Consider the following 27,517-nt stretch of genomic DNA (forward strand, 5'->3'; position numbering starts at 1 on the left):
ATTAAAAGAGTTACAACCTGCTGTAATTGAGCCCATTTGTAACATAATCAACTCGTCAATTAATCTAGGTCAGATGGTGAGATGGTGGTCTAGTGGGTTAAACCACTGAACTGATAAATCAAAGGTTGCTGGTTCGATCCCAGCATCCACCACCAGTGTGTCCTTGAGCAAGACACTTTACTCCACGTTGCTCCAGGGGGATTGTCCCTGTAATAAGTGCACTGTAAGTTGCTTTGGATAAAAGCGTCTGCCAAATGACTAAATGTAAATGTAAATGTAATGTAAATGTAGGACATGTCCCAGGGCCCTTTAAGATGGCTGTAATTAAGCCTCTTATCAAAAAAACAAACTTAGACCCCAATGAACTTGGAAGCTATAGACCGATTTCAAATCTCCCGTACTTGTCTAAAATACTAGAAAAAGTAGCGTCAACTCAACTGTGTACCTTCTTACAAAATAATGACATGAACGAAAAGTTTCAGTCTGGCTTTAGACTGCATCACAGCACTTAAACTGCGCTCGTTAGAATTACAAATGACCTCCTTTATCCTTATCAGATAAAGGTAACATCTCACTCTTAGTCCTGCTTGACCTTAGTGCTGCTTTCGATACTGTAGACCATAAAATACTACTAGATCGTTTACACTTTTATATCGGTATTCAGGGACAGGCACTGCAATGGTTCAGATCTTACTTAACAGACAGATATCAATACGTCCATTTAAATGGGAAATCGTCAAATCTTACGCAAGTAAATTATGGATTACCTCAGGGATCGGTTTTAGGACCCTTGATTTTCTCCATAAACATGCTGCCCCTCGGCAACATTATTAGAAAACATGGAATTAGCTTCCACTGTTATGCAGATGATACTCAGCTATATATCTCATCAAGACCAGATGATTCCTTAAAGCTATCCAAACTGGCAGAGTGCATCGAGGACATAAAACAATGGATGACTAGTAATTTCCTCCTTTTAAACTCTAGGAAAACAGAAATATTACTTATAGCACCTAAATCAAGTAAACAGAATATCTCCGATTACTGCCTGCAAATTGAAAGCTGCACTGTTACTCCGACAAATACAGTTAAAGACCTAGGCGTTATATTAGACGGCAACCTGTCATTTAAAAATCACATCTCAAATATCACAAAAACAGCCTTCTTCCACCTTAGAAATGTTGCCAAATTACGAAATAGTTTGTGTGTTGCAGACTTATTCATGCATTTGTGACCTCACGGCTTGACTATTGCAATGCTCTACTTAGTGGTTGTCCTGTATCATCGATAAACAAACTACAGTTAGTTCAGAATGCAGCTGCCAGAGATCTTACTAGGTCAAGAAAATACGATCACATAACCCCAGTTTTATCATCGCTTCACTGGCTACCCATTAAGTATTGTATTGATTTTTAAATTCTTTTAATTACTTACAAAGCCCTGAACGGTTTAGCACCTACTTGCTTAACCGAGCTTTTATCACGTTACAACCCATCACGATCTCTAAGATCTCAAAACTTAGGACTTTTGACAACACCTAGAATAACAAAATCCACCAAAGGGGGACAAGCTTTCTCATACGTAGCACCTAAACTCTGGAATAGCCTTCCTGATACTATTCGAGGGTCAGACACACTCTCCCAATTTAAATCTAGATTAAAGACACATCTTTTCAGCCAAGCTTTCACTTAATGCATAGTTAATGAACAGCAGCTACGCTAATTATTCTCTTTATTCTCTTTCCGCCTCTGCCTCGGTATGCCCATCCCGAGGTAGGAAGAAGTTCCACCATGTCCAGACGACCGACAGATGCCCATCCCCAATTTGAGATTACGCCAGCTACATCTGCAGACTGACTGACCATCCCAGCTCCATCTAAGGCAATTCCACCACCAGCCAAGAGAAATATGACCATCGGACCATCCAAGCTCAGACCACTTCATCCCCAACCAAGAGCAAAAGATGGACTATTTGTCTAATTATTGCTGAAGTTACAATATTTGGTATTAAATGCTAAACTAAAATCACATGTCCCAGTTTGAGTGCAGCTATGACACGTCAGAGGGGATCTGGCCCTCCCGGTTGAGCCTGGTTTCTCCTGAGGTTTTTTTCTCCATTAATCAATCATTGGAGTTTGGGTTCCTTGCCACAGCAGGGCAGTGTTGGCCTGCTCACCGTGAGATTGCATTCATTCATTTATTTATTTAATTAGAAATTAGATATTATTTATTAGAATGATCTTACTCGTTGTATAAATACCATGCACTGTGCTGTGTTTTAACTTTTCTGTTTTTCCTGTTTTCCCCTGTAAAGCTGCTTTGAAACAATACACATTGTGAAAAGCGCCATATAAATAAAATTGAATTGAATTGAATCGGCGAGAGGCCGTCCGGTCAGGGTTCACTGGGTAAGGGCTGCTTCTTTAATTAGGGATGCGCTGCAGAGACCACTTCCTACGGTCGGGAGGAGTTTAGTGGGATACCAACATGGTCTCGCCATTTAGGGGAGCTCTCATGAAATAAGTCCGGACTTATCCGCGAGGTGGAGGTTCACCTTGGGAGGTCATGGGATACCAGTGATGGGAACTGTTCATGAGGCTACATCGGACGGAACAGCCCAAGGGGAGTGGGAAAGAGGGGAGGCTATGTGGCACACTGATCCAACCTACTGGGAGGGTGGGAAGGTGCTTTCGCAGACATGCGCCCAGCTGGCTGCCGGTCCTACACGTGGCCATACAGGACGCGGGCTGATACTGGTTTACGCGGAGTCATGTCTGGACGCAGCCCGACCCGCAGCTCTGCAGATGTCTGCCAGAGAGGCGTCCCTGGCCGAGTCCCCCATGGGCACGGGCAACTGGGATCGGGACGCCTTTGTGACGCCGTCCACGGTGTGCAAGTCTCTGTTTGGAGCCTGCCCGAACAGCACCCAGAGAGCTGGGGTGGGCGGAGGTGGAGTCGCCACTCTCCGCAATGCGTCAACTGATGAGAGAGCCGTCGGCTGTCTGATACAGATTGCCTGGGATATGTGTGGCCCGCAGGAAGCGGATCACCTGATGACTCCAGGGGAGTAGGCCAAGATATTTTTAAGAATGTTGGTAACTGAACAGCACTGGACCCCTGTGGCAAGGGGGGCGTGGTCTGACACGGTCTGCGGCAGAGAGGCGTGTCGGGAGAACGACGGTAAGTAAGCAGATCAACGCTATAGTGAAAACACCTGCTTCTTGTTCTAGTAATTGGCGAGGAGACGCTTTTAAGGCACGACGGAGGAAGCAAACAGGGAGAGAGAGACGGCTGAGAAACGTGTCCCAGGAGAAGCCTCGAGACGTTGTGTCCAGGACTAAAAGGGAAGAATCTTACTCAACGAAGAGCTATAAATAGACAGTGTGAAAGTTTGATGCCGGAAGTAAACCCGGAAATAACCAAATAAAAGATTCTTACGTTTCTCAGTCACGCCGACCCCGCCTCCTTTCTTCCTCAGAGCTTGAACTTTGTTACAACCCCATTCACTTCTATTGTATGGACACAAAACTAATGCAAGTGAATGGGGTCCAGCTAACGACATGTTTCACAATATCTTCTTTTGTGTTCTGCAGAAGAAAGACAAAGTCATACAGGTTTGAAATTACAAGAGGGTGAATAAATGATGACAGCATTTTTTATTTTTATGTGAACACAATTGCTTTAGTGCTAAAATCTGTTCTGCAGAAGAAAGACAAAGTCATACAGGTTTGAAATGACAAGAGGGTGAATAAATGATGACAGCATTTTTAATTTTTATGTGAACACAATTACTTTAGTGCTAAAATCGTTTTTTGAGGCTGACAATTTACTGAACTTCTGCATGAAATCTGCATATAACAACTTTTTATTTTACAGTTTTTTGATTGAATGTGGCAGCATGATACCTTGGTTTACATATTTCTATGATTTAATCACTGAGAAGAACCATTATGAGCCAATTGCTGTGGGTATTAGGAAGTCTGTTGACATCCAACGAGTTTAACCCGGCCCTTTCTCTCGGCAGCTTTGTGAAAAGGTTTTAAAAGCAAAATATCACTAAAAACTTTTACAGATATTTAGTAAGAACTCCTTGTTCTAATTTAAAATGTTTTGTGAATATGGCCCAAAGTATTATTTGTTGTTGGCTTGATTCATGTTGTTTATGTAAAGTCAATGTGAATTAAATGTTATACACTCTCTACTTTATTGTTTTTGCATTACATTATCTGGAAAATGTCATTTTTTATGTATGTTTATTCTGAGTGCTTGATGTAATGAGTACTGCCATATTATAAATGTATGTAAAATGATATGTTAGGAATGTTTTTTAAATAAAGTAGAAATAAATATGTATATAATGTTTCTTTATATGTTAAATACACTAAAGGAGCATTCATTAAAATTTTTGTTTATACAATACATTGCACGAATAGATTTAAATATACCAGGAATCTAAAATGTTAAGTAATATTGAAGATTAATTTATGTACATATATTGCAAAATATACTAACATAGATTTGCATGTAAACTAATTTACATAAAATTAGACTATCCCCCCACCTCCATCAGACTTAACAGCTGACGACTTTGCATCGTTCTTTGTAAAGAAAATGAGCACCATCAGCAATCAATTCTCTGCACCACCGCCTATGGACCACAGTCAATCCCCAGACACATGCTTGCTCCCCTCGTTCTCTCTCCTATCTGAAGAGGAAGTTTCCAAGGTAATTTCTTCTAACCACCCGACTACCTGCCCTCTAGATCCCATCCCCACCCATCTTCTCCAGGCCATCTCTCCATCGGTTGTCCCCTCTCTGACTCACATTATCAACTCGTCTCTCACCACTGGCACATTTCCTACACTCTTCAAAGAGGCCCGTATTACCCCACTACTAAAGAAGCCTACTCTTAATCCTGCACTGTTAGAAAACTACAGACCGGTATCCCTACTTCCCTTCGCTGCTAAAACTCTAGAACGTATTGTATGTAACCAGCTCTCATCCTTCCTCACCCAGAACAACCTCCTGGACAGCTACCAGTCTGGGTTCAAGAGTGGTCATTCCACTGAGACTATGCTGCTCTCTGTTATTGAAGCCCTGAGACTGGAAAGAGCTTCCTCTAACTCATCTGTTCTCATCCTACTGGATCTATCTGCCGCCTTTGACACTGTTAACCATCACATCCTCCTGTCCACTCTCAAGGCTATGGGGGTCTCTGGAATGGTGCTACAATGGTTCAGGTCTTACCTCTCGGGTAGGTCATTTAGAGTATCTTGGAGGGGAGAGGTGTCTGAGTCCCAACATCTCGACACAGGTGTCCCTCAGGGCTCAGTGCGTGGTCCGTTGCTATTCTCTGTATACATGACATCCCTTGGCTCTGTCATTAGGAAACATGGCTTTTCCTATCACTGCTATGCGGATGATACACAACTCTACCTGTCTTTTCGCCCAGATGATCCGACTGTTTCTGCACGCATCTCAGACTGCCTAGCCGACATCTCGCTCTGGATGAACGGCCATCACCTGCAGCTGAACCTTTCAAAAACAGAACTGCTTGTAATCCCGGCTGATACAAAGACTTATCACAACCTTTCCATTCAACTGGGCTCATCAACCATCACACCTTCCAGAAAGGCACGAAACCTGGGAGTGGTGATTGACGATCAGCTCAACTTCACGGATCAAGTTGCCAACAACCGCCCGGTCCTGTAGATTCATCCTCTACAATATCAGGAAAATTAGACCCTTCCTATCAGAGCATGCTACGCAAGTCCTAGTGCAGGCTCTAGTCCTGTCCAGACTGGACTACTGCAATGCGCTACTGGGTGGACTTCCAGCTTGCACAACCAAACCTCTACAGATGATCCAGAATGCTGCAGCAAGAGTTATCTTTAATGAACCGAAGAGAGCACACGTCACTCCCTATAGTCGCTTGCATCAAATTTAAGACTCTGCTCCTGGCCTACAAGACCACCACTGGTTTGGCACCACCTTATCTTCACTCCCTAATACAGACATATGTACCCGCCAGATCCCTACGCTCTGCAAACGAACGGCATCTTGTGGTGCCATCCCATAAAGGTAAAAAATCTCTCTCGCGCACCTTCTCCGGATCTGATCCACCTATGTGGAATGATCTGCCTGCTGCTACAAGATCTGCAGATTCTGTAGCCATCTTTAAGAAACACCTGAAAACACATCTCTTCCGCCAACATCTTACTGATCTGTTCTGACTCTATTTTCTTCTCTACTCTTTTCTTCTCTACCCATAAAAAAAAAAGTATGAATGATTCTGTATACTGTGTCAGGCTATATGAGACCAGTCTTCTTTTTGATTGCACATATGCTTTTGTTGTACTTGTGCTGTCCCAATTGCTTCCATTACCTACCCCACTTGTAAGTCGCTTTGGATAAAAGCGTCTGCTAAATGACTAAATGTAAATGTATGTAAAGGAAATAAATAGATGTTAATATATCCATTACAAATATATTTACACCTGTCTAATATACTTAAAAAATACTAAAAAGTGCCCAAAATCGAGTATTTAAATATATTTCAACATATATTGCAAAATAGATTTACGTATACACAAAACATCTATTTATTCCTATTACATTTTTTTTTAAGATTTAAATATATATAATATATTTATTTGTAATATAATTCAAGATATGTACCTTCTGTATGGGTATTCTAACTAATTTTTAATAAAAGGAAATTGATTGATTTTACTTGGTCTTTAGCAGTTGAATTCAATATTTGACCAATTTTTTTTTCGGATATTTAACAAAGTAATTAAAGTGTTTCTTATATGTATTTCATCCATTATTTTAAAAAAGCCAGAGATAGGTCGGTTCTGCCTGTTGATAATTACCAGCTGTGAATTATAACAACGCGCTCAAGCTGTCACGTCACAGGAAAAAAAGTGAACGAACGGTGTCCCAATGTGAAGTGAACCAAGGTTCCTTACCAGTGTACATGATAAAGTGATTCACGACCTCGGGAGCTAGGAGCTGATTGAGACACAACCATACAATTGGACTTTGTGATCAATGGCAGATTCCTGTCGAACATGTGCTTGTTAATAGTTAAAAATATAAACTTATAGATATAATTAAAAAGACATTGATAGAATAAATCAAACACGACGTGCAGTAAAGGATGACAAGAATACGAGAAGTAAACAGCTAGGGATTGGAAGTAACTACCCCCTGAAGATGGCAGTAGTGCGACATCAAGGATGCAAGCTGCCTGTAAACCCAAATGAAGAAGATTTATATCAGAGGCGGGACTTCCTTCACCAGAGGCCTCAAGTATTCCGGGTATCTGAGTGTAGAATTTGCGCCTGTTTCATGATGGCAGCTACGTGGAGCCCAGCTTTGCAATATTTTTGTTCATACTAAGAGTAAATTCTAATAGTATGTAAAACTGGACGCAGCGCATCATTTAAATTGGGGTATAGTGAACGATTGTCTTTGTTTGTGGCTATATGATCAACAGCGAGGTTTGTGTTATTAGCATAACGTTAGGCCGCGTAGCATGCAGATTTGGCTGTAATAATTACTAATTGTTTAAAAAAATCGGTATTTCTTTGAAAAAACAGCTCTTGGTTTTGAAATTAAGTTAGTTATATGTATGTTGAATTAATATGTGGCAGTTCAGCTCCGTACTGATACTGTTATTTAATTTGCTCTTTTTCCAATGCAGCCCTGCAGAATGTCCAAGATCAGGCGGAAAGTTACAGTGGAAAATTCAAAGACCATATCAGACAGTAGCAACAGCACGACCACCCCTTCCCGTAGGCCCAGTGTGTTTGAGAGACTCGGCCCCAGCACAGCCAGTAATGCTGCAGAGGTAACTGTTATGGATATTGGTCACCCGTGTCAGCATTTTAAAAGCTAGTGTGTTGTATATTAAGGCATAATTGACCCAACAATGAAAATTTTATTTACACTTGGGTCATCCTATGTGTAGATTATATTTTTCTCTTCTCTTTTTCCATTTAAAATAATTGGCAGAAACCGCAGTCCACTGTAATTCATATGATGTTCATCCTCGAGTGCTGGTTCTTAAAGAGTTCAGAAAGCAGATATAGACTCCTTCAGAAGACGTAAACATAGCAGGTCCAGAAAAACTTCCTGTTTTACTTTTTGTAACTCTGCACAACATTTTATATGGAATACAACCAGCATAACCTTAAAGAAACAAATCAAAATTAGCTATGGGGTATATGATGTCAGAACCATAGTTATTGACATATAAGTGGTGTGCCACTATATTAAGTGTTCCTCACTCATCTATAATGCTGACATTCAAATGTGATGTATCGATCACTAAATATGCTCAAGATATGTGTCTGTTTTATTGTATGGATGCAGCGGACGTTTATTCATTTTCTTAAGTCGTATAGATTGCTTTTATTGTGGATGATGTGCTTTTTAAAGCTGTAAAACCCATGCTCCCATTCAATGCTTTAAAAAGCTAGTAAGAGCCAGGATATTACTTATTATAACTTGTTTGTCTATGGATATAAAGAAAGAAACACTCAGAATGCGATGAGGGGTTGATTTGTTTTTCCTGGATGAACTATGCCTTTAAGCAGAGTTGCGGTTAATCGTTAAAAGATCGCGATCTTGATTCAAACACCCACACAATCTCATTAATGAAAATCAAAGATTCTCAGGGCTCCAGACTAACTTTTTTCACTAGAAGCTAGGGCTGCACGATAAGGGCCAAAATGACAATCACGATTATTTTGATCAATATTGAGATCACGATTAATTAGCACGATTATTTGTTGATTTTAACCAAAACTATTTTTTATTATCACACAAGCTAATTACATTTACTGCCTTCACATCCATATTGTGCAACATTCCTGCTAATGTACAGATATGTGCATCAAAATAAAATAGGTCCTCTTATTCACCAAAATTCAGTGAATCTCTTTAAAGAATAAATAAAAATAAATTAAAACAATGAAGAAAATGTAGCACAACTTCAACAGGGCACTATTTTACATTTTACAATGTGTAAATATATTTTAGGAAGCAAAATATAAACTTAAGTTGTACCTGCATAATGGATGTGAATAAAACTAAAAATAAAATATACAATCAATAAGAAACAAATATTCCATAACAGAATGTAACCAAATAAGAACATTTCAAGGCAGAAGAACAATGCCGAAAAGAGTACTGTAGTTTACAGGCTTTTGGAAAGAAACACTAGCCTGTCAACATTTTCTGGCTTGAGGGATGAGCGAAGGCAGGTCACCACATTCCCCCCCTGTGCTGAACACCCTCTCAGAGGGAGAACTTGTAGCCGGGATGCACAAGTATTTCTTTGCCAGTTTTGAGAGACGTGGGAAGAGTCTCTGATGTTCCCTCCACTAGTCTAGCGGGTCCTCCTCACTGTCTAGGTTACCTGATTTTAGGTACGACTGTAGCTCAGAAGATATAGCTTGTTGTTCTTGGAGAGGACTGAGTCTTTGTGTGGCTGCCGCTGCTCCCTCAGCAGTCTTGAAGAAACTCCCCAAGGTCTTTTTCTTTTTTGTAGTGGGTGCATCCTCAGCAGTCTCACCATGGGGATCAGTTGTTGGGCCCATCTCCTTGAAGAGTAAATAAGATATGATTAATAAATAGCCCTAATAATCTAAACATATTCAACACTCATTTCCAGACATTACATTAATCCACTGGATATCATATCATTTTAATCCACTTAAAAGCATTAATGTATCATATATTCTGCAATTATATACATTTACTTACAGCCATGGCTGCAGGTGCAGTCCTCGCCATTTCAGAAGTCAGTCTGGCATGAATTGGTGCAACATTGTCCTCACTGACGTAGCTGAGCTTGAACCGTGGATCTAGCGCAGAAGCCATATCAAGCAGTTCTTGTGTCAGAGGGTCATTGTATTTTTCATCCAGATAGCTCAGGATTTTTGTCTTGATGGTGCAGGTTAGGTCTGTCTCATCATCGTTCACTTTCAAGATGGAGGATCTGAAAAGGTGGAGGACTGGCTTCACAAAGGAAACGCTGACACACGTCTCACTGGAAAGCGCATCAGTAAATTCCAATAGAGGGCTGAGGGATTTGTTTATGGCCTCAAGGACATCTGTGTCCTGCCAGGTAGGGATGAGGTGTCTGGCTTTTCTGTCATAGGACAAGACCTGAGAAATCGCCCTCTGCTGCTCCAGGACTCGTGCAATCATTGCTTGCCTTGATCCCCACCTTGTGGGACACTCAGTCTTCAGTGTATGCTCTGGAAGATTCAGTTCTCTTTGTGCCTCCGTCAGCTGCTTTTTACGTCGCCAGCTGTAAGAGAAACTGCTTACCAGCTTTTTGCAGAGACCCACTGCTCGATCAATCCGAGGATCTCTCATTGCATTCTCTAAAAAAGAACATGAACAAGTCAAATCATATGTAAAATTAAACCACAGATTTGATAAACAACCCGAATCATATTGTTCAAGATTAAAGTTAGTTAAATCTTATGTCAACTTATTTACAACATGAGTAAAACTGTTTGGTTTGGTTTCTTAACACTAGCAGAAATAACAGTTGTTGTTATATTAAGCTACTATTGTTATTATCAGTAACATATTCACACACATTAGCAAAATAAGAACTGATCAACTCCAATTAATAATCACAAATAGCATATTATTTCAAATAATTATATATATATTTAATTAATATACAATTATTGTAATATTTTTCTTTAATATATATTTTTTTTACTTAATATACAATTCTTTTTAATATTTTTTTAATATAACTTTTACTCACCTATTGCTAGATGGAGTCTGTGGCCAAAGCACTGAAGCCTAGTCCAATTATTTAGAGAAGTTGCCTTCACCACATTAGCTCCGTTGTCTGTTGTAATGCAGACAAGCCGATCCTCCTGCAAGCTCCAAGAGGCCATCGCCTCCCTCAGGCCCTGGGCAATTGACTCTCCCGTGTGATCTTGCGGGAAAAAAGATGTTTGCAAGCATCGACTCTGCATTGCAAAATCCTCATCGATGTAATGAATTGTCAAACTCATGTACGGATCCATTGTCCTGCTTGACCACAGATCCGTTGTAGTTGCAAAGTACTTTATATTGGCAAGATCACGCTCTATTTCCCCTCTGCGTTTTCTCTACATCGCAGGTAGTGCCACCTTTGAAAAATAATTACGCGAGGGGATCACGTATCGTTTATCCAGAGTGTTGACCAAGAATTTGAAGCCTTCGTTTGTCACCGTGTTTATTGAGCACATGTCTTTAGCCAAATGAAATGCGACTGCATTCGTTATTTCACTGTGTCTTTGGGAGGTGGATGGGTATGGTGATGCGCTAAAGAGGCTCGCTTCGATGGATGTCTGAGTTGATCTTGTGGGATGATTAGTCTTTGCAACGCATTTCTTGGCTCTCATACATTCATCGTATTGAACTTTATGGTGTTTTTTTAAGTGGTTAAAGAGGTTCGTTGTGTTGCTTTGTGGTGCCAAAACAACTTTATTGCACTCTTTGCATATGACCTGTGCTTGTTTTGTGTCACTTGCCTGAAACCCAAAATGTTTCCACACAATGGATGACGATCCGATTCTCGGGACAAGCCCCTCGGCCGCTCCCTCTGCTACGTTAGACATTTTTTCTTTGTTAAGATAGATTATAGCCTGCTATCTGTTGTGGTATTTTCCTCACGCTACTCTGTCTTCTGTCTGTGACTGTCTACATCTGGAAACTGACTGAGCTGCCGCGCGCTGCAGGGAACAACTCTGATTGGTGCATGGACGCACGTGATCAGACAGCGGCTTTACAGCGCACTAGACTGGCTTAAAAAAAAAAAAAAACTTTAATACCAAGCGTAAATGAATGACGCATTTTAAATATCGCTCGATCACACGAATTTGATCGTGGGAAGCCAAAATCGTGATCGTGATTAAAATTCGATTAATTGTGCAGCCCTACTAGGAGCACAGTGGCCCCCAACTGAAAATTTTAGGGGCACAACCAGAAAATTTAGGGGCGCATACCGTAAATCAAAATGCTAACCAAATCTACTAATTTCCACTGTATTACTAATAAATACTTTAATAATAGATGCAGAAATTACAATGTGCTGTTTCAAATTCAGTGTCACATTTTATTCTGCACTTTTGAAGATGCAACAACAAGGTAAACTGACAGCACCATCGCTGTCATGACAGTACAATTAGTAAACAAAATACCATACATTCAGAATAAAAAAATGTGCTTAGTAACCTTTCGGTCATTTCACAGTTACAAACAATACTTAAATGTATGTAAACATTAGGGGCACTGGCTAAATAAGTTAGTGATATAGGTCTAAACATAATTTGAATTAAACTTGCCTTGAGCATGTGCATGTTTCACTTCGATGTGGCCAATCAAAATATTCATTGGTTTCCCTTCGTTTAGGATCCTTGCGTATATGATTTCGCATTCCTTTGTCGGTGTCCCCATCGATCATAATTGATAAATACGGAGCATCCTTGATTTTCGTGTAAGTCTTCACCTTTAAAGTATCCGCAATTACTCCAACGAATTGTGCGCATGCTGTATCGTTGTTGTATGTTTCGTTAAGTTTTAAGCCATTCTTCCTTTGAAGGTTGAGCTGGCTTTTGTATTTTGTGAAGGGTAGTTCCTCTTTAGCAACGAAGTAGGCCGTGTTTAATTTCAACATCACCTCTGCCTCATCTGCGCTCTGATTTAAAGTCATTTGTCTTTTAAAAGCAACCGGCAGTGGCGTTGCTTTCTGATTTATAAACATGTCACGACATACTCTATGTTTCAGGCTGAGATTGTTTAATCAGTGTATTGTGTTTAAAATGCGAAGTGCCTGTACTATCGGCAAACTTTGTGTTCCCGCAGTTCTGGGGTAGCTGCTGCAGTATTCGCAGTTCATATAGTTGGACTGCTTATAGTACCTCAGCCAGCTGAATTCTTTCAGCCGGTCTTCTCGAAAATGGTGAGTGCAGGCTTTTTTCGCCACACCAACCTCTGACTCTGCATCATCATCCGATGGTGACACTGTAGACTCTGGCACTGGTACACTAGCCGCAGGTCGGAAGAACGAATCAATAGTTCGCTTGCTCATAGCTCAGACGCACGCACATATCAGGTTGTGATGATATTTGTCTCTGTTTCCTTCCCTCAGATGTTTACGCGCGCTTGATTATCTCTAGGCCCCTCCCCCTCCACACATTTTAGCCACTTACAGTGGCTAAAATGATACAAATGATACAATTTAAGATACAAATGACGATATAACTATAAACACCATCCACCGCTGTTTTTTGCTATAAGTGATAATAGCTGGATGTAGTCTGGAGAGCCTCAGAAACACAAACATTAATCAAAAAATAAAACCTTCCCCAAATCAAACAGGCTCCTGAAATATACCAACAGCATGTTTGTAAATATAAAATATAATCGTGACATTCGACTTCAAAAGGTTGTAGGAAGGAAAGAATAAAATGAGTTTCATATACACATCATGTCAACCTAAACTGTCTATAGCCTGTTGTTGGATGGAAACGATCGCACCATGCTGTAAATCTCTCTTCTGAACAATGTGAACCTTCTTTTCTCACAGAAACATATACTGTATCTGTCTAGGATTCACGCCACAGAAGGAGAACAGAAAAATGTGGGTAAATGAAGTAAAATAATCTATGCTGTCATATGCTCATAAATGTATTTAAAATACAAACTCATTTTTTACTTGATGTAAACAGGAGAGAGTGAGTGACTTATTGTATGTGAGAGAAAAGCCATGGCATCACAAGTATAAATATATAACATGATGTCTATGTAGTTTTATCAGTTTTTTCAGAAGGTTATGATGACAGTGGGTTTCAGACAGTATACTGATAGTGTAATTCGATCGAACGTGGCTGACAGCCATCACGATGTTGGACCAGCATCGTGATTCCCCTGCATTACGCAATTTTCCTCATCAGGAGGGTCTGCAGTCGTCTGCACATCCCGTATGCGTACAGCACGTTTCTGAGACAAATGTTGACAGTCGAGTCCACAGAACGTCTGTGCATGTGCAAATTTGCAGGTCGAATCACACAAATACTCTCTACAAACTTTTAAATACAAATAAATTTTTTTAATTCCGGTACATTACAGACCAAATTTATTTTTTAAATGTAAACTAATCTCTTGACAGAAGCATTAAGCAGCATTTCTATGACAACAGTTCAGTTTAACTCGTTTCCCGCCAGCCTTTTTAAAATAAAGTTGCCAGCCTACGCCAGCGTTTTTTAACATTTTCACCAAACTTATATGGCTCACAGTACATTTCTGTAAAGACTATATGGACAAACTATATTCTTCATATTCATATTCTTCAATATTCTTCAAGGAAACCGTATTCTTCATTTGTTCTTTTTTTTATCACTCATTGTGTGGGTAGGTCTCTTCAAAAATGCATCACTTTGATTAAAAAGCTCAGAAAATTTACGTTTTTTTGTCTAAGATTCCGCCCAGATTACACTCGGAACACTCATTAAAAACCGCTAGAAATCTATACGTTCTGGGATTCCGTACTTTTTCCCAAAGGTGTGTAACAGCGCCACCTGCTGTATAACAGCACAAACACTCGTCAATGACGGTGAAAGAGTTAATGAAAAAGAGCAAGTAACAGAAGAAAATATTAAAAAAATAAAGGCAAGATATAAGACTCCTATCACTAAACTTCGCTCTCTTATAATCATTTTTCTCTCCTGTAATACCTTTACCTCCTGTTATAATAATCAAAACAGGCTTGACTCCTAAGCTCGATCAAAGCTTTATACTTTGCAAAACAAATAGTAACATTACTGTTATTATCTGATTATTTTTGTTATTATCATTACTATTATTATTGCATTCTCTCATAAAAAGATTTACCGCTAAGTTAGTTAGCTCTAGATGGAGAACAGTCACCTCTCTCCTGCTCCGGGATGTTTCCTTTTTAAATGCTCCAGCATGCAGGTTGTGCTACCGTGAAAGCAGTTCTACCTTACGTGCATTGCACACAACCGCATATTTTGTTTTCAATTTGGTAAAGCTTTCCCACACTTCACTTGTTTGCATTCCTTTGTCCTCCGCCATAATTCTCGCTGTGTGTTCTTCTACTGCAATAGCATTCGGGAAGGCTTCATTACACTCTAGCGCTACAGTTTATATTATAATTATACTATATAAGAATATTTGTCGACAATGTCGACTAATCTTTTTAGCCCTAGTGCGAGTACTTGTGAAAAAAATCATGCGGTCTTTAAAACTGGTCACAAAATGTGTTTTCGTCGCACTGATATAATTGTTTTTATGTTTTGGCAGATGGCCATCTAGCAAACTGATATATACCCAACCCCCGCCTAGAAAAAAAATGGCATCCATAAGAGATTTTTTTATTCCGTAAATAGGCGCTCTTAAAGTTGGCTATGATGATGAGAAAACTACTTTTTTTGCCTCCAGCGATCTGTATCTGCACAACATACCATAACCTCCGTTTTTGCCAGTATTTAAAAAGCTAGAATCAGTTTACAATGTGCAATATTAATGTGTCTAGGCAAAATGTCTGAAATGCAGAGGAACATAAATTTCACAAGCCACAAATAGTATAATTAATGGACATTTTCCTTAAAAATCACGTAACAATGCTGTGCCATACAATACCAGACCAGATCTCGCTTCAAAACTATTTTTAAAACTACTCTATAATAATAAATCATTTCTTACAAACAGGAAACACTTTCGCTACCAATGAACTACCAATAAATTGACTTTATTCACCACAGGAATGCAATAAAGCATCTTACCATTTAAACAGTCAAAAAGTCCCTTTCACCTTTTTTTCTTGAGCACTTTTTCTCCGTCCATCTGACACGCATGGTTGCTTTCAGTGCAGAGAATGACAACTTCCAAAAGTCTGTGCTTGCTATATGCGGTGATTTTGGTTATTTTACTTTATTTGGTTATTTTGTATGATGCAGCGAAAAACTAAGTAACGGAAAAAGTGCATTTGAAGAGGTGTTAATTCATATTTAAATGCCCAAACAATAATTAAGTGACAAATTTTTGGAATGCCCAAACAATAATTAAGTGACAAATGTTTGGAAACTATGTACACTTTCATTTGCGAGTCATCTGCAGGTGCGTGTGGAACGTCCTGCTTCTCTTTACCGATCACACAACACAGAAGAGAGAGAGGCGATCATGCACTGGGTCATAGCCAGACCTCGTGCGCTCGTATGCGCCGAGTCATAGTCAGACCTCGCACTCGTATGCGGAGGCGGTTTCGGTACACAACCCTAAACATGTCCCAATTCTTTACATCATAAATAATGCGTACCCGTCTGCTGCACCACTGCCCGTATAACCAAAATGGCATGATCCCTACTGCATAACTCCTCTGCGTAGATTCGACAGTGAGATTGGTAGTCGAATCAGGCTCTTCCAATCAAAGCATCGCATTTTTTACGAGTCAGGGTCACCCCTAAAATTTTGATGCCAAAATAAATACTTCAGCTCAAGAACATTATCAATGAAGAACGATATAACAACAGTGTCAGGTTTTGTCGCCGCATTACACGGCCACGCATTCGGTGGCTAGCTTAACCAGGTAGGCCTGCTTTATTAGAAATTAATCGGCTAATCTTTTACCTTAAGGTTACATTTAACTTCTTCGCATCTAATTTAGAAATGTTATCTTTTGGGATACGCAAGTCCCAACTGCAGGACCATAGCCGGTTAAACTTGTGACACGTCATGGACATTCAAGAGTAAAAGCATGCATTTTCGAATCTTCCAGAATTTCTGTGATATGCACATTCATTTTGGGAAGAAAGTAACGCACTTATAATAACAAAATATCATTGTCATTGTTATCATTCACATGCTACCTGGCACTTTTAAAGTTCTTTAAACGAGTCGGGATGTCTGTTAATGAAATGCTTTGACAAGCTGATCATTTTGGCACTTTTAGTCCGCAGATTTAGCATTGACGCACTTCCTCTGCACTTTGCCGCACTCTTTAACTCTGCTATAATAGCCCTTTGCGCATCTGCTTCACTGACAAGCCGTGAACAGTTGGAAAAATAACTTATTTTTGCTGCCATGACTTTCATTTCGTCGTTACCCCAAAACCTGCAGCGCAAATACAAGGAAAAGTTTTGCGCGTCCACTGACGGAAGAGAGCACACCTACGGCTGCTAAAATGGACGCATTTCAGGATGCGCTTTCTCTGAAACATGAAAGTCATTAAAGTACCAGTACTAAATAAATGAGAAATTGGTATCGTTTTAACAGAAGGATATCGCGGTACTTTTTTACTTTACTGGTGTATCGTGCAAAACTACTACACAGTAGTATTTAGTTTGACCAAAATTATAAAAGACAGATACAGCTGTAATATTATGTCTGGAAAAAGACTATTGTGCCTGGAGGTGTGCAGGGGTCCGGAACTACAGCAAAAGTACACAATACATCATTGCATTAATTCACTTTAAGTTTTTGTTGTTAACATTATGCACGTGCATGCCGATTGCCAGCAAAACATTTTTTTTAAATGGTTAATTATGTCTTGCGGTCCGGATGGAACGAAGGATAAGCTGGGTGAAAACCTGTCATCCAGTGGTAACTGGACTGTTGCTTTGTCAAGGAATGTTGCCATTTTCACCACCCTGGGAGAGTTTAAAAATTATTATTTTTTATCTGCTTTTCAGGTGGTTGACTCAACATATTTTCCCACACCCGCTCTCTGTCCGTTGGTGAAAAAGTGCTTACCCATGTATGTGCGTGCACGTGTGTGTTTGCGCATATTGGGTCGGAACTCGATACAGAAAGCAGAGGAGAATTGTAACGGCGCGACCACATAGAAACAGAAATGACATGCCGCTATGTAAATAAGATAGATAACATAAAGTTGGTTTAATGCGAGAACAAGGAAAGGTAACAAATGAATTCCTCTTGTGATCTGACACTACATACATTTTTTTAATAACTTGACCTTCAAGGGGGGCGGAAAGTGCTGTTGGAGGGAACTAAAACGAAACTAAACGGCTTTTCCTCACGGAAGCTCTGAAATTTTATTATCTAATTTTTACCAAATGCAAATTCACATTTTATGTCCAGTTTTTTGTCATGTGGCAAGTGGATGTGTAGGAATATCTCTGAATATCTGCTTTTTGAACTCTCCAAGCATCACCTTAGAACTTTTATTATATGAATTGCACTGGACATCAGCTACTGCTAATAATCTTTGTTGGTCTACAGAAGAAAAATGTCTTCTACGTATGGGATGGCCTGAGGGTAGGTAAATAAACAGCATATTTAAATTTTTGGTTGAACTATCCCAAATAACTTTTTTGCCCATGTGATAATATCCTAAAATGTTGTCCAGGTAACTTGCGCGGTAGCTTTTTAGACAGCCCAAGTACTGCTTAAAGGGGTCATGAAATTGAGAATCAAAATGTTTTTAATATTTCGCATACAAAAGAAGGGCTGCAATGATGCGTCGACATTATCGAAAACTTAAGTTTATCTGCGGTTTTGGAAGTTTCTGTTTCCGGGCGTCTGTAATCAGCAGAGCAGAAGAAAATATAATACACCGGCAAATGGCTATGCGAGCCTCGGACGCAGTGGTGAATGGATGGAGGATTCCCCTTCCTCCGGAATGCGTTCACAGCATGGACATGCCATCACGAACAGATTGAGATGGAGATGGACATGTAGATGTAGACTTTAATAATAAATTACTTTAACACTACACTTAACATTAATGATTTACATTAACACTATTGTTCTAGTGTAAGTTACTATATGTATTTGCACCTTGGGAGATTGTGACCCTTCCTGTGAAAACCCAGCTATAGTAACTTTTTGTAAAGTAATCTACTTTAAATTCTACATTAGACTACATTCTACATAGTGTAAAGAACATTCTGTAAAAACAATCTACGGATGTTGAGGTTGAGCTTCAAAAAGGACCAACTATCGTGAAACCACCGTAAAAGGTTCCATGCATTATATTCCATGTCTGTCTTACGTCATTCGATAGCTCTATGCATGGAATAAACCAATATAGCAAAATTAAATAACCCTGAGCTGGTGCTGTCATCTGTCAATCTCCATTCAGCATGCATGTACGGTAATGGTCTGGACGGTTCTTTCCAAGATGTTCCAATGGTTTTGTTTAACATGCATTTTGCTAGAGCAGTACTAGTTGAGTGTAACTTCTTAGAACTTAACTCATTCCCCGCCAGCCTTTTTAAAAAAAAGTTGCCAGCCTACGCCAGCGTTTTTTAACATTTTCACCCAAATTTAATGGCTCACAGTAAATTTTCTGTAAAGAATATATGGACAATAAGTCAAATGAAAGAACATAGTCTCAGCTTTTAAACAAAAGAAAGCTTATTCTTCTATCTTCATTTGTTCATTTTTTATCACTCCGTAGATGCGGGTAGGTTTCTTCAAAAATGCATCACTTTGATCAAACAGCTGAGATGGTTAACGTTTTTTGTCAAAGATTCCACCCAGATTCCACTCAGAACAATCATTAAAAACCGCTAAAACATATATGTTCTATGTTCTGGGATCCTGTACTAAGGTGTGTAATAGCCTGTTGTGCACCAGTACAAACACTGATTGCCGTAATAACTCGTATTTGGCAGGGAACCGTTTTTTTAAATGACGAGATAACTCGTCAATGGCGGTGAAAGAGTTAAAAGCACTGGAAGCGGTCTGAATGTTGTGCGTCTTTTAGACACATTAACTCTTTTTAAACCTTTTTTTTTAACTGTTGGATAGATGCAATGCACTGTGTTAAACGTGTAACATATCTCTTCTTGTTGTGTTCTAATGTTATTAACTTCAGAAGGCGGAGGTACTTTAAGCGCATCATTATCCGTCCAGGATGTTCATAACTGTAAATAATGTAGAAGCGAATGAATTAAGCCCATCATTGTGTCCAGACTTTTATGCCGCTCTGCATTTGAGACTTTTATACGGTGATAATTTTGTGCAATATTCAGAGATATACTTTTTCTCGGGTACATTGTCAACTGAATGATCGGCCCCGCCAATTGATTGGCCGATTTTGGCCAGGTTTTAAATGAATTGTTATCATCTGATTGGGCTGGAAATTAGGCTGAATAATTGTCAGGTGCATCTGGGAGCAGCTAAGTGTTGTTGGGGAACATTTGTATAGTGTATTGTTTTATTAAATGCAGTCGATTTGATATCCATTCTCAAGTCGCAAATATATATTTTTTCTTAAATTTTTCCAAAAGCATGTTACAACAGGGAGCATTTAATCATTTATTGCTTAATTAAAATTGCAGATGTGTCATCGAATTTCACATTACCTTAACATAAGAGGCAGCGGTTCATATGATTGCGGCCTGTCTTTACAGCTAATTTTGTGACCTTTTATTGTTATTCTGTATCTTAAATGTAAAATAACCTGATTCTGTTTTATCAAGGCATGTGACTGTTCTGTTTCAATATATCGAAGTGTGTTTAAAGTTTAATCTAGGGCTATCACGATTATGACATTTTGCCTGACGAATAATTGTGTAATAAATCACAGCAATTAATTGCCTGTTTTGGGCTTTGCAGATTAATTTTCTGTTTTAGGGCATTGACATATATTCGGAACAATATGGACATTTCAAAGCCAAATATGTGAGAATTAGAAGACTTTTTTTGGAAATACATTGGAAATAATGGGTTTATCATCAAGGTGTAGGCTTTTACTTGTCAAGAATACAACTGTCAAGTACTTGTAAATTTAGGAAATTGATCAGAGGTGAATTGAAGCCAACGTTAATATGCTATCAGCCATAGAAAGCCTTCTAGTCAGTTTTTTTTCTCACTTGCAAGGTTACAATAAAATTTTACATCCATGTTATTATTTTGGTGGTTTTCACACCGAGATTGGCTTAAATAACATTAAATTGTACTGCAGGTTATTTTTTAGGGATATGCCTTAGTTATGGTGTTCAGTTTACCATTCTTTGTTACAATATATACACTAAATGCAGGCACTACTGCTCCCCCTTGTGCTTTTCATTTTTTAATTCACCATTACTATAATACTATAATAACTGTTGAATCTTTTCAATCACTAGCGAATATAAAAAATAATTCAAAGCTCAGTATACCACAAGGGAACGCTGGATGTGAAAATTTTATTTCAAAATTTGTAAATTTAGTAGGACTGGTTAATTTAGTTGGCTATTGTGGACTGAAAAGTTAGTTGAAAAGGATAAAAAGCTATATTTGATTAATAAATTCTGTTAGGGTGGACTAAAAATGTTTTATATAAACTGTAATTTTCATCAATTTTTTTTGTTTTATTATATAAAGTGTTTGGTTAAGCCACTTTAAGGTAAGGCAGGCCTACACTGGCACCACCTCCGCCTCATTTAGAGCCAGGAAAAACCCTGGATACATTCTAATGGTCGCCTTGAAAAAGTACACACATGCAGTACATAGATCATAAAACACAAGCATTATGAAATATGAAGCGGTCTATAGTCAATTGTTTTTAAAGACGTGACAAATTAACAGAACGATTTATATCAGGGCTCGACATTAACGCTTGTCCGGTACAAGTAAATGTTTTGTTTGGCCAAATGAGAGAGAATTTTTCTTGCCCGACCGGAGTACGACATGTGTAGAATAATAAGAATATGTGCAGTAGACAGGGCTGTGTGTAGTGCGTTTGTCGTGGTTGTGCCTGTTTGCGTGTGACAATAAGCAATGGCGCTCTGAGCGGAGTCCATGCGGATGTGGAATCCTGTTATTTAAATATCATCTGGTTTAGGGCTGTGTAATTATCAAAAATTTATCGTAATCGTCCACTTTGGCCATCAACAATTACAAAAACAAAATAATGGAGGTAAAACAAATATTGTTCCGCATTCTATTTTACATGGATCCTCTCTTTTCTTGTGGTATAAATCCACCGGATTATATAAATTTATAAATTTTATGTAATCGCATATAAAGCGCACCACTTTCCACGTGGTTCAGCTTTGCTATTTTTACATTAACATAAATGTTGTCAGTTTAATTCACAGAAAACTGAAGAAAACTTGACATTTAACTATGTTGTTCTTAAAGGTAATGATTAGTCGTGTTAAATAATCGGGATCTCAATATTGTCCAAAATAATCATGATTATGAGTTTTGTCATAATCGAGCAGCCCTAATCTGGGTCTTCTGCGTGTCTGAGTGAATTATGTGCCCAGCTTAACATGCGACACATGTGATGGTCGAGGATTTATCTGCGTCTGCTCTATATGAGTACATGAACACATGAACTTCATCTCCAGAGTTACTCTGAGAGTTTATTTTAAGATAGTTTTACTGTTTGAGGGAAGCTATCTGCAAACAAGCATCTTGCCGAAGATCGGTCAAAATAAGTCCCCTTAAATTGAACTCAGACAAGACTATACTATACTATAGTAAAGTTCAAAAACAATATAGTAAGAATTTTTACTGCAGGTTACTATAGCTCATAGCAGTCACGGAGAGTAGGCCTGAACAAATTCAGGCGGCCAAACCTGACACTAGTTAAAATTAGAGGTCGACCAATATTGGATTTTGCCGATAACGATAACTAAGGTGATCAGTACCTACCGATAGTGATTAATTACCAATAGTGATTAATTACCAATAGTTTCTTTAATGGTTTATTTATAATAAAAAAAAAACACATTAGCAATGAAGTGTATTACATCAATAAACACATTGCTTGAACCACTAAACTGTATTTTACTTTTAAATAAAACACATAAATATTATCTACATTAATTAATATTAAACTCCATTATAGGGGTGGGCGAAATAGCCAAAATCTTCTATCACAATGACGATACATATCGATACACTAGTTTAAGGAAAACTTTTACTGTGAGTTTAAGGAAAACTTTTACTGTGAGTTTAAGGAAAACTTTTACTGTGAGTTAGTATGTTTTATGTTCTTTACTTGCTTAATAATATAAAGTGTCGGAAGTCTGTTCCAGCTCTCAACCAATTCGCAAGGACAGACCAAGCATATTTTTGGTTTAATCTTACTTTTACATTAATGCATTTGGCAGACGCTTTTATCCAAAGCGACTTGCATTGCATTCTCCTACACTTTTTTGTTTCTAAGTATGTGCAATCCCCTGGGATCGAACCCAAAACCTTGTGTTGTTAACGCAATGCTCTTACCATTGAGCTACAGGAAAGCTTATACATTCTCTTATTTAATACAACAAGTTTATGTACATACAGTTGTGTTCAAAATTATTCAACCCCCAATGCTGTAAATGGTTTTAGGGAATTTAGTGTACATTCGTAATTGTATTCAGAATGAAATCCTACAAGGACTTCTTAAAGAACCATATGCAACTAAAATGACATCAATTAGTTTTGTAATACAGTAGTAAATGTTTCTTTTGTGAATTCTTCATTGACATAATTATTCAACCCCTTAAAGACTACCACTCTGAAGAACAGAGGTTCAATGAAGTGTTTTCAATCAGGTATTGATTAAGGTGATTACTCTTCACAGGAAGGGCAATGGCTATAAGAAGATTGCAAAGATGTTAAACATACCAAGAGACACCATAGGAAGCATCATTCGCAAATTCAAGGCAAAGGGCACTGTTAACACACTACCTGATTGTGGCAGAAAGAAGATGCTGACTTCGACTGCTGTGCGCTACCTGAAGCGTAGAGTGGAGAAAAGTCCCTGTGTGACTGCTGAGGAACTGAGAAAAGATTTGTCAGATGTGGGTACTGAAGTTTCTGCTCGGACAATACGGCGCACCCTGCGTAATGAAGGCCTCCATGTCAGAACTCCCAGGCGCACCCCCTTGCTGTCCCCAAAGAATAAGAAGAGTCGACTGCAGTATGCCAAAAGTCATGTGGACAAACCACAGAAGTTTTGGGATAGTGTTCTGTGGACTGATGAAACAAAATTAGAACTGTTTGGGCCCATGGATCAACGCTATGTTTGGAGGAGGAAGAACAAGGCCTATGAAGAAAAGAACAGTTTGCCTACTGTGAAGCATGGCGGGGGTCAATCATGCTTTGCAGCTGTTTTGCTTCTGCAGGTACTGGGAAGCTTCAGCGTGTGCAAGGTACCATGAATTCTCTTCAGTACCAGGAGATATTGGATGACAATGTGATGCAGTCCGTCACAAACCTGAGGTTTGGAAGACGTTGGACCTTTCAACAGGACAACGATCCCAAGCATACCTCCAAGTCCACTAGAGCATGGTTGCAGATTAAAGACTGGAACATTTTGAAGTGGCCATCGCAGTCACCAGACTTAAATCCGATTGAGAACCTCTGGTGGGACTTAAAGAAAGCAGTTGCAGTTCTCAAGCCTAAGAATGTGACTGAACTGGAGGCTTTTGCCCATGATGAATGGGCGAAGATACCCGTAGATCGCTGCAAGACACTTGTGTCAAGCTATGCTTCACGTTTAAAAGCTGTTATAACTGTAAAAGGATGTTGTACTAAGTACTAAGATTGAATGTCACTTGGGGGTTGAATAAAACTGATAATGATGTGAGCTCAGAAAAGACATTTGTGGTTATTTCATTATAAATGTTATGTTATATTTGTCTGACCTACACGTGCCTCTTTGATTTAATTGTAAGCAGGATGACTGAATGATCATAATCAATGTCAAACCGACCAAAACAATCAATTTCAGTGGGGGTTGAATAATTTTGAACACAACTGTAGGTGTGTAAAAGGACGAGTGACCGGAGTGTACGACGAGAGAGGACCAGGACAGATTTTATGTCATGGTCCTTTCTTATCCATCGGATGGTGTCCAGACTATTTGTTTTGGATTTTGGAAAGCCAATTCGATTTGTCCGTATGTTTCCACATGCCCAGATCCTCTTCTGAAGGAGGTCACCGAAAAGGGAGGGACTTGTGTAGAAGTTGTCTACATACAGCTTGTATCCAGTGCCAAGCATCTGTGTGTCAACAAGCTCCATGACAGACTCATAACTGAGCCCCTTGCCACTGTTTCCCTGCAGCTTTCTCTCATACACAAAAAAAGTCCCATGTGTAGCCATTGCTGGAGTCTGCCAAAACAAAAAGTTTATACCCCCAGCGAACAGGCTTATTTTTCATGTATTGTTTTAGCCAAATACGTGCTTTAGAGGCAACCATACGCTCATCTATTGATATTTCCTGGCCAGGGTGATAGTTTGCTTTGCAGGCGTCCCTTATTTGAACATACAGTGGCTTTATTTTGCACAGTCGATCAAATTCTGCCGTACCTCTTCTTCGCTCGTTGGCAGCATCATCCACCAAGCTACTGAGGTGAAGGGAGTGGCAGATCCTAAGAAACTTCTTTCCTGAGAGAAGATTGTAAGCTGTATAGATTACCTCCTCGCCAGAAATCACTTATCGCAGGGAGTTTTACAAGACCCATATAAATTATCATGGCAATGAAAGCAAACATATCCTGTAATGTCACGTCAATCCACGTGTTTGAGGGCTTTGAGTAGTGAGTTTGGCCGTAGTCATTGGTGTTTTGAATTATTGTCAGTAACATGGAGTTTGTAAATTTTTTTTGAAAAAGCTGTAAAACTGTGTAGGTAGCTGTACATATAACCTTAGGTCCGGGTTAATTGGTGGATCTGACGGTGGGCTGTGTTGTGGTGTCACGTCTGGAATGTGAACATCATTCCATCTCTCTTCAGATGTGCCGGTTGCCATATCAGCGTCACTGCTTCATCCGCCACTTCTCCCTCGTACAGTACCTCTTCCTCTCCCTCTGCCTCTGCCTCTTGGTCTTCTGCTGGCAGAACCTCTCTGAGAAGTTGTGGGATGAGACTCCTCTCCTGATGAGGTGCTATCATTATTTGCTTTTTGCTGACTGGCATCCAGTCGTAATGATTCACTGTCAGATGATTGTCTGTGATATAAAATATAAATAAATTATAAAGTTCTATATTCTACTATTTTACATGCATATAATGTTCACAACAAAACACAAACCTCAGTACCAACAGTAAAATATGTTTTATAATATAAGAAAACACTTACTTGTCGAGAGTGACGTATTCCCCATTCAAAAATATCTCCTCCGCTACTGAGTCAATGCAGGAAACATCGCTCTCTTCTTCTGAAATGTCTTCCTCCGAAAAATCACTCTCACGCCTGGTAAATTGTTCAACAACTTCAAGTGAGAAGTATGTTTAACTCCCTCTTTTTGCCAGTTTTTCAAAATGTAAAACTCTTTACACGCTCAAACTCTTTCCTAGCAGTTTTTGCGCACGGTCACGATTGCCAGTTAGAATTTACGCACAGCCGCACACGTGTTTGCGCACGGACCTCTCTACTTACAGGTTGAATGTTTCCCGTGAAGTTGTTTTAAAATGGTTTACATTGTTCGAATTACAAGAATCTCAGCTTTTTAAAGATATGTGATATGTTTAGTTTTTTTTTTTCGAAGTTGTTGTATTTCCCGATGTTATCAACCAAAACACGCAGTGTACCGCAAACCGTACAGCCAAATGCTAACAGGTTAAATAAGACGCACTTAGTTTCACAACGTAGAGCACAGGTTTCGGACATGATGCACAAGCATCACGAATGAGCGACAGTGTTTTGGGGAGGAGAGTGAAGTTTTTCGCGGCAGTCCCAGAAAAACGTAGGCGGGGACTATGTCTAGTGACGTAGATACGCGGCGGTAGTTGTTCACGTCTCGTTTTGTGATTCAGAGTCGACTCTCTTTTTTACATGCCGATAACTTTGTTTATTCACCTTCGGATTTACAACTTAGCAGACTGCTTACTTTCAAACACGGCAACACACTGGATGAAATGTAATTTTTATGATCCAACGCTACTTACTCTTTAAGCTTAAACTGTATATCTCCAAACCACATAGGCTGTCAGTTTTATTTCCACCTCTAGAGGTCGCTATTTTACACTACTCGGAACTCTCCCCCTGCATATCACAGTAGAGCTTTCCCTGCTGTAGCTGAATCAAACGCAACCAGAAATAAACTATGGAGTTTATTGCCGATAGCTGATAGTTCAAATGATCATTTTCAGTGCAAAAACAATGTATCTGTCAACCTCTAGTTTAAATGTTTAGAAGCAAACTTGGCCAATCTAAATGCGAAACAATTATATTGATTATATTATATAAAATTTTCTAATGAAATATCATTTTTTTATCTTTGGAATTAAGTTTTTGTACTCTGACAAGTGAATGACAAATTTAATTGTCTGAAGGACAACCACATGACAATGCTAAGTCAAGCCCTGTATGTACATGCAAGATCATTGATTGCTATAAAAAAAACGTGTTTCACCAGTGGGAAAAATTAGTCCAAATCCTGCTTGTGGATGTTTTTTTGCTTTGGCTAGCTTCAACTGCTTTCCCTTTTTGAGCTTCTTCAAACTTGCATTTTTGCTGCATGATACATTTTAACTGCTTAATTAGATTTGTTGCTAATGTTTTTCTAGTGGTGGTTC

The 27,517-nt window shown here is 39.1% G+C and overlaps 1 protein-coding gene across 5 annotated transcripts in view; it reads left to right on the forward strand.

The window, feature by feature from the left end:
- Positions 1-7,198: 7,198 nt before the first annotated feature.
- The window catches only part of zc3h13 (zinc finger CCCH-type containing 13), a 71,999-nt gene continuing 51,680 nt past the window's right edge, over positions 7,199-27,517 (forward strand). Inside the window, exons 1-2 of one of the 5 annotated variants that reach the window (XM_056763761.1) lie at positions 7,199-7,322; positions 7,708-7,854. In XM_056763761.1, coding sequence (XP_056619739.1) covers positions 7,218-7,322; positions 7,708-7,854 — 252 coding nt within the window. In that variant the 5' untranslated portion in view covers positions 7,199-7,217. Of the gene's footprint in view, positions 7,505-7,707; positions 7,855-27,517 lie in introns of all 5 variants that reach the window. The other 4 variants (XM_056763790.1, XM_056763783.1, XM_056763776.1 and 1 more) reach the window with 4 other exon arrangements.

The sequence above is a fragment of the Triplophysa dalaica genome, chromosome 2, assembly GCF_015846415.1.
Source record: "Triplophysa dalaica isolate WHDGS20190420 chromosome 2, ASM1584641v1, whole genome shotgun sequence".
In the NCBI taxonomy this organism is placed as follows: Eukaryota; Metazoa; Chordata; class Actinopteri; order Cypriniformes; family Nemacheilidae; genus Triplophysa; species Triplophysa dalaica.